The sequence below is a fragment of the Nuphar pumila genome, chromosome 7, assembly GCF_984573655.1.
Source record: "Nuphar pumila chromosome 7, dmNupPumi1.hap1.1, whole genome shotgun sequence".
Taxonomy (NCBI): Eukaryota; Viridiplantae; Streptophyta; class Magnoliopsida; order Nymphaeales; family Nymphaeaceae; genus Nuphar; species Nuphar pumila.
The window spans coordinates 117,825,115-117,833,580 of NC_143255.1; the positions used below are offsets into that span (position 1 = coordinate 117,825,115).

Below are 8,466 nucleotides of genomic sequence, written 5' to 3' on the forward strand. Positions count from 1 at the left end.
CTATGAAGTTGATTATGATGACAAGGGCAGCTAATAATGATGAGAGAGAAAGGGGGATGGAGAGATTGCCAATAAAAAATTGCAGAACATGGTCATATGAGCAAAAAGTGATCGACGCTCTCTCAGTCATCTACGCACTCAAATGAATTTTAAATTCACTTCCGAAACAAAGTTTTAAAATTTTTCATCCAAATGGTTCTTTTAAAATACAAAATATGATCTTCCAGGATAACTTAGGTGGTCCTAATTTGGCATTACCTAAGCTTAAGGGAGGCTTAACCAATTAGTGCAACTATTGGGGAAGAATAATTCTCTAATGAAAAAACAAATATTCCTCTCTAAAAAGCATTCATGACTAAAGTATAAAAAAATAGGAAAATGAATTTCATAGAAAAGCGTCTTTATGCTTCCTACATAAATAATAGATTATTATTATTATTATTATTATTATTATTATGCAATTACACAAGTTCTTTATCTTCATAGTTCACGTTGATTTTCTCACTCTTTTCATTTATACTGTTTTCTTGTAAATTTTGAGTGTATTTTTTTAGGTTAATTCTAGAGTTTTCTCATCTGAAATTATATTATGGTATGTGGATATAGAAGCATCAAATGTTTTCTTTTGCGGTATTATACATACTATTTATATTATTAATAGTATTTTCTGTCCTGCCTAAAACACCTTCATCACCTGCAACAGACTAAGGCAAGAATGTTGGTCTTTGATGGGCCTTGTCATAACATATGGCTACTTAGCCCATACAGGCTCCGGTCTCGTAGTTAGGACTTAGGAGTGACCACAAATGGAATGTGCCTCAGCACCTGATCACCCTCCATCACCTGTTGTACAGCCTTTTAGAGTGAGGCCCAACAGAAGATGGAGGGTAATCAAATGCAGTGGCACATTGCATTTGTTCAATGTGATTGTACATGATCCCAATTCTGATGGAATTCCCCCATGAAAATTCCGGGGCATGCCCGGCGTACCACCTTTGTGAGGTGGCTTGAAACCGCGAGGTTTACCACTTTAAGGTCTGTCAGACGCAGGCGCAAGTGAGGTCCACTTGTGGGTGTGCCTGTGAATCCCACCCAGGCCAGTTGGTACCCTAGGCGGGTTCATCATCAAGCACTGCTTGGATCCGATCATATGATGCATATTCAAGCTCATCAAAATGAGCCTGGTGAGCCGAGCTACAAGCAGCTGGTGTAGTATAAGTGAGCTGAGCAATAACAATGAATGTTTGGCTCGGCTCGACTCAGCTTGTCTAAATGAGAATATATAGTATTTATGTATCATTTATGTTAAAAATAAGATAGCTCAATTGGATATGCCTGTAAACAACAGTCCAAGGGTTGCATCGTAGTGACGGACCCTATGAAAAGAATTTTTTCATTAACACGAGCAAGCACAAGCTCAATTTGTCTGGCTCAGGGAATATGATCCTAAACAAGCCAAGCCCGAACAGCCCCTATTCAGTTTTTCCGTCTTTCTTACCAGCCCTAGCTATCGCCAATTTCTATTTATGGTGAAGACAATTCATTAATGGTGCCTGTTGAAATGGTGCTTCTCACCACCTTTCAGCATCAGTACAGCAACAAACTGTTAGTACACAGGCCTGCATACACACACACACACACACACACAGAGCTTTACAATTATGGCAAATTTGCTTTTCAATCATATTGGAAAGAAAAAAAGATCTTATTAGAAATACAAAATGCAATCTGCAAAACTTGGGCAAAAAATTATGATATATATCATAATTCTTGTTTTTGACTTGTACACTTGTTGCTAGACCAGATCTTGCTTAGCATCTTCTTGGGTCTAGAGGGTATAGAGCAGAATGACTTTAGCTTAGAGTTCCTACCACCATTGTTACACAGTACATCCTCCTCACAGTCCTTTTCAGCTTCAGCAAGCCTCATTCTCAGAGTTGTCGTGGCTGATGCAGTGGTTTGACTCGACTTAGGCAATTTTAGGCTGATACTCCATGCATCGTCAGCCGGCTCACCTAGGTCTGGTGATTTAGAATTCTTGTCGTCTGCTCTATGAGTGGAAGTGGTTGAAGACAGCAAAGCTTTGATGTTAGGAGGCAGATCATTTACTTGATTTCCAGACATTCCTGCTTTGACTTGCTCGAAAAACAGGACCTGGACAACAACTCTTAAGGGTAGCAGCTCATTCTGAGCTGCATGCATGCAGGCTTCCATTGACAGCTTTTTACAATCTAGCAACCTGCACAGTTGCTTTCTCTCACTCTTGCTGAGACCTGGATGTGCCTGCAGAAATTTGACAAAAGTGTTTTTCATCATTTTGAGCAGTTCTGCATTTTTAGGATGAACATTTGTATCTACTAGTATACTCTTACATTTGCACACTGAAAGCTAAATCTCACTTCATAATATAGCCAAGAAGTTGCAGAATTCATTTCTAGGAAAAGAGGTCTATATTGCGCTAAAGTGACCATTGCTAAGAGGGTCCAAATAGTCATGATGGATTTAGCTCATTAAAATGACAAATAGGCCACACACATGCGCACACACCAGTCCTAACTGGTTCAGAAAGTTAATAGCCCTAACTGGTTCAAAAAGTCATAGTTGCAGATGATGATTTGCAAATTAGGCCTTGTGCATGTCATTTCTGTAGCTCTTGGTGGAAAACATTCATAATACTAAGAATGTTGTTATATTCAGAGAGGTTACCAAAGAGATCTAAAATTCACTCATATTGCATCAAAATTTTATGCTAAAAAAATTCAGTTTCTTTTCTTTTGTTGAAATACTTCACTCCAAAGAATGCTTTTAATAAACAAGCTACGATAAATGCATCTACAGGATCAGATTAAGCAAAGCACCTGCAACTATGACTTTTTGAAGTGTTTAGTACAGGCTAGTCACTTAAGCAGCTAGAACCGACACATTTTTATGTGTCTGTTGCGCATGCTTACACAAGTAAGTTGGATGACCTCCAAGGGGCATATGAACAATCACTCCTAACGAGAGTTTTTTAGAGCAACTGCTTGTATCCAGAGTGCAAAAATAATGTCCCAGAAGGACTAAATACAGGTAGGATCCATGGTACTTGGACTTTTTTTTATATTTACACAAAGAAACCACCCCCAGGATCAGAGACCTAGCCACGCTGGCTTTGCTTGCCGTACTTACGGTTGCTGTCCTGGCAGCGTAAAACTCGGTGCGTTTACCCCTTGCCCCCAGGGACTTGCCACGCTTCAGCTTGTGCAGGGGTGACGCCCATGGGATTTGAACCTTGACCACCTGCCTAGCAGCCTAGGTCCCATCCCACTATGTCAAACCCCTTTGGGGCATGGTACTTGGACTTGCTTTTTCAAGGTGATTTAGGTGTGATCCATCCTTACAACTTACAACGAATAGCATTCGAGACCCCACAATATGTCTGTTCATGTATGAACCTGTAATGCTGCTCGCAGAATGCAAACAGCATCACAGAGCCATGTGTAACCCCATATAGATCCACTTCCCTATTGAGAACCATCCAGTTTAGATATGTAGGCTGTGGTGACTTTTATAATTTCCCATACACATGGTTACTTTATAGACATTTTTGTTTTTTGTTTTCGCTTCCCTCTTTAGGCGATTGCAGTATATGATCATATGAGTCTTCATCTTTTTACATACGACATGTCACATTTGAGATGAACCATTCCTCTGAAATGCACAGTCAGTGCTGTAACAGAGAATCAGTCATCAATTCTCTTGATTTTCCAAAAGCAATCGTGTTGCATGAATTGCTTCCCTGAATTATTGGCATCCACATCTCAAATGATGGGAGTAATCATGCATGCAGATGTATAAAGTATAAATCACTACTTTGCTGCAAATGAGCAGCAGGGAAGCTGCTCCTGCACTTTCCTTGCGTAGCACTAACTTGTACTGAAGGTATAAGAAAAAGAAAACAGAAGGTAATATGGACTTCCTAACCTTGAGATAGATATCGATCACCCGGTAGAGATCATCGTGGTCTGGTCGGGCGAAATCCGGAATCTTCTCAGCCAATTTGATTACTTTTGCAATTGGGAGATTAGGATCTCTAGCAATCTCCTGCAAATATCCATCTATGATTTTGGCCACCTTAAGCTTTGAAGAGTGTGTTGCGGAAGAAGACCTCCTGCTCGTCTCCATCTGAAGCTCCAAATCTTCGGTAGACCTAGATCTCCTCCTTTCACAGCCAAAATCAAACTTCCCCCTCTGTGGGCTTGTTGGTGGGCTCTTCCACTGCACCATGAACTCTTCCAGTATCCTCTGCACAATCTCCACATCATACAATGTCACCTCTGAGTAACAAAGTGAAGGGATCAAGAGATCGTTGGCGCTTGCTTCGTCTAACTGCATTCCTACCCTCCTTGCCAATTCAAGCTTGGTAGAATTGGAAGCACCAATGATGCTAGCAGCTTTCAGCAACTTCAGTAAGAAACTGCAAGAAACAGAGTTCCTCTCTGCTGGCAATAGGCTTACAATAGACTCCAATATCATCTTATGTCCTGATACTGAATTCTCAGTGTTGGAAGAATTTTTGACATGCTTTTCCTTGGACATGATTGGCAGCCAACGGAGAGCATAGCGCTGCAGAGCGTCACCTATCAGATTGGGCAGGACCCTGAACCCCGATTTAATTGCAAGCATGACTCTCAAGTAATGATCTATGCAGAGCTCTGATATGTCCTCTCCCCACCACCCCCTTGGAGTGCTTCGGTTCCCATTGCTTTGGGACTCATCTCTGCTGCCCCTAACAGAGTAACTGTATGCCCAGTTCAATTTTGAAGGGTGCATCAGCACACAGGAAGCGATAGAGTCGATGCATCGGCTTGTGATCCTGAGTTCTTCTGACAATTGGGGAAAAGCTTTGGTGCTCTGCAAGGCAATGAGTGTGTCTTTCCACCCTTTAAGAACACAGGAACTTAAGAACACATCCAGTTTATAAATCAAATTGCCGTTTTCTATCTCCTCTGTCATCTGCAGAAACTCTGCTGCACATCGAGCTGCTACAATGTTGTGCGCACTGAGTGTGATTGTAATGCCGTAGCAGAACTTAGCACACAATTCAAATGCTTCAGTGCCCCCAGGGAAATCGGGTAGCTTGATCGGATCACCGGTTTCATTGGATTCAGAAAAGAGAAACTGTAAGCGACCACATCTAGATAGAAGAGGGAACTGCATAACAGAGTGAACAGAAAGATTGGTCACATGTCCTCGTGTCTAAAACTCATTTCCATCACTTTTCTACTCTTGCTGCTTGCATTCAAGCAGAAAGACACATGTTTCTCAAGAATAAAACTTTGTGGTACAAAACACCTTTATGTACTGACTGATGAAATCAAAAGGGTAACTGATGCAAGCTACAAGAAGGTTCTTCCTGATACTTGCAGATTCGGTATTAAAACACGAATAACTACAAAAGAAGAAGAATTGGCTCGAAAGCAAATCAATTAACTAGAGGGAAGCAAGAAAAACGATAATCAAGCAAAGCAATGTCGATAAACAATCACTAGACAGATCCGAATGAGCCCAAGTCACATCTTGCTCTTGATTTGCATAAACAGCCCAACCCCAAATCAGATCAAGAATCAAACAAATAAATTAACTGAAATCCGAGATTAGGTACCTTATGCAACAGGTATCTAGTGTTGTCGATTTGGATGATGAGGTCACTACAAACTTCAGAGGACACAGACCTACACCATAAGACGCTTATTCAATCAGAAGAAAGCTCATTACAATCAAAACCAATGAAGAACATCCACATGTTTTGTGCAAAACGAAAGACAAAAAAAAATCGAATCAATTCTTCAAAAAGATGATCTTTAGCCATTTGAATAATGAAGCCCCACAAGAGAAACAGAAACAAAAATAGAAAAAAAAAGAAAAAAGTTCCGCAGGAAAAGGCATCATAAAAGAAGAAATACTACACTAACCTGACAGCCTCGGCTGAAAAGAAAGTGTCTGGTCTGGTGCCCAATTTCATAAACTTCATTTCCGAGTATTATCTCTCAAACCAACATCAGCTTGTTCAGTGTAACTGAGACTCATATACCCAATTCCTGTATTTTGAAGTATCAAGATTGACAATTCTATCAGTATGTATAGACTAGAGAGAGAGAGAGAGAGAGAGCCGAATCAACTCAATTAAAGCAATTACGACAATTCAATTTGTTGGTAGTTAGCAGAGAGACAGCATGTACCAGAGAAATATATTAATGAAAAGAAAATGGGAGAGCAAAGGTGGAAGATGGAATAAAAAAGTGAGATCAGTGGTGGCAGCATAACACAGTAAGAAATCATTCCTTTCATTCATAAACATGCCACCACACCCCGGAAAAAAGAAAGTTTTTTACACGTTCGACTATCAAACGACGTTCCACGCGTGCGCCTCACACATGAGAGGAATCCGAGGCCCACCACCAACGATGCCGGACCGACCGTGGCAGCGGCAAGAAAATCTTTTTTTCTTTCTCCATCTTTTCGTTGTCCCGAAAAAATAAAAATAAATAAAAAAAGGGAAAACAAAACATAATTATTTTCTTTCTCATCATTACATTGACGGCTTTCTACTTTGGCACAACTAGAGTGTTAAATGATGAACGCTTTGTTAGCTAACAAGCAATGTTTATCTGGGCAAAACCTTACAAGCGTGTAGAACCACACGCACGTGAAAGCCAGAACTCAAGACAACGCCTTAATGCGTGAACAGGCCTTTCTCTCTCTACACTGATCTTTTTTTTCTGAAAGAATCTCTCAGATCTTAAGGACCCACTTGTTCTAATCAACCACACATGCCCAATGAAACCAAATGATAAATAATAACCACTAGCCTAATTAAAAAGTTCTTTTTCTATCTTCTCTCCCAGAGAGAAAATTTTTCCCCATATATGTATGTGTGTTTGAATATTTTCCCGAGTATGGTCAGTGGGGGGTCCTGTGTCAAGCTGAAACTCCAGGATCAAATCCTGCTGGCGCATGAGGGTTGCTGTTGCTTTACCATGGTTGGGGCAGGTAAAGCTGGGTGGTCGTGTCCCAACCTAGAGTTTTACCTTGCAGAGAGCTCAACGCCCGTGACCTGGTTCTCGGTGAGGATTTTTCTTTGTCATAAAAGAAAATCCCGAGTATTTTTATTAGATTCTGATTAGATTGCTTGTGAATTGAGACGGTTAAATTTCATGAAGATGGTGTCATTAGCTCATATATATGTATATATATATATATATATATATATATATATATATATATATATATATATATATATATATATATATATATATCACATGCCCATGGTTATGTTTGTATTATCGGCAGTAGCTGTTCAAACCTTAGCGGCCATTGAATTTCAAAAAACAAAAAAGAGAAATATTAATACTGGAAGAACAAACTAGGGTAGTTAAATTTACCTGAGAAAAACCGTATCTTCCACTCATTTCTTGGGATACTTTGCTAGCGGCACCAGTCACAGAGAGAGAGAGAGAGAGAGAGAGAGAGAGAGAGAGAGAGAGAGAGATTTCACATGTTCATGGTTATGTTTGTATAATCGGCAGAAGGCCGTTAAAACTTTAGCGGCCATTGAATTTCATAAAACAAAAAAGAGAAAAATCAATACTGGAAGAACAAACTAGGGGAGTTAAATTTACCTGAGAAAAACCGTATCTTCCATGCATTTCTTGATATACTTTGCTAGCAGCACCAGTCACAAGGAGAGAGAGAGAGAGAGAGACTACCACGCTCCAATGGTTCCAGATTCAGACATAAAAACAAGCACATAGACCCACGACTCCACCCAAAATGAAGTTGGTGCCAAAAGAATGACTGCTGAGGTATAGTTGGGAGTGTGCACCAGCCTTTTCTCTCACTAGTCCCTGCCCACCATCATCACTTCTCTCAATCTTCTGAACAAATCTTTTCTTGGAGATTACTTCTAGTCAACTCTATTTTAAATGCCAAGTGAATCTTACTCCGTGTGTGTGTGTGAAACTAGTAAAGGAGCTTATCAGCTTAGGAGAAAAGAGTCACTGCGTTAATGTAATGTTTAAAACAGGAGCAAGTGGGACTGGTGGTGCCATAAAGGAGAGAAGGGAAAAAGGAGGGCATCGCCATCATGGTGTTCTACCACTCATCACGGGTCATTTTATATTGGATTCCCCTCAAGATTGCCCTTGCTTTCTTCCAGCTTCTCCCATACGTCAACACCCAACAATTGTAAATAGTAAGATAGTAAACGGTACCCACGTATCAAGAACCAAACAATTGTGAATAGTAAGATAGCTGAAAGACATGCGGACACAATCGCTGAGTGTCGAACCTGGGACGAAGGGGTCAGCACCTTATCGATCATGCTCACTACCACTTAATCATCAAAAAGAAATTACTAAGATATAGAAAGGACTTCGTTCCTCTGGTTAGTGCAACTTGTAGATGTCACCACGTTGACCTGAACAT

General features: G+C 40.3%; 1 protein-coding gene across 1 annotated transcript; it reads right to left on the reverse strand.

Moving 5' to 3' along the window:
- Window positions 1-1,662: 1,662 nt before the first annotated feature.
- On the reverse strand, window positions 1,663-7,798 carry LOC149833130 (BTB/POZ domain-containing protein At1g67900-like). The gene is made up of 5 exons (XM_090012727.1): window positions 7,662-7,798; window positions 5,955-6,080; window positions 5,645-5,714; window positions 3,964-5,193; window positions 1,663-2,283 (listed from the first exon to the last, which is right to left on the reverse strand). Exons 2-5 carry the CDS (start codon window positions 6,011-6,013, stop codon window positions 1,762-1,764), a joined length of 1,881 nt encoding a protein of 626 aa, XP_089868853.1. The 5' UTR covers window positions 6,014-6,080; window positions 7,662-7,798; the 3' UTR covers window positions 1,663-1,761.
- Between the last annotated feature and the right edge of the window lie 668 nt (window positions 7,799-8,466).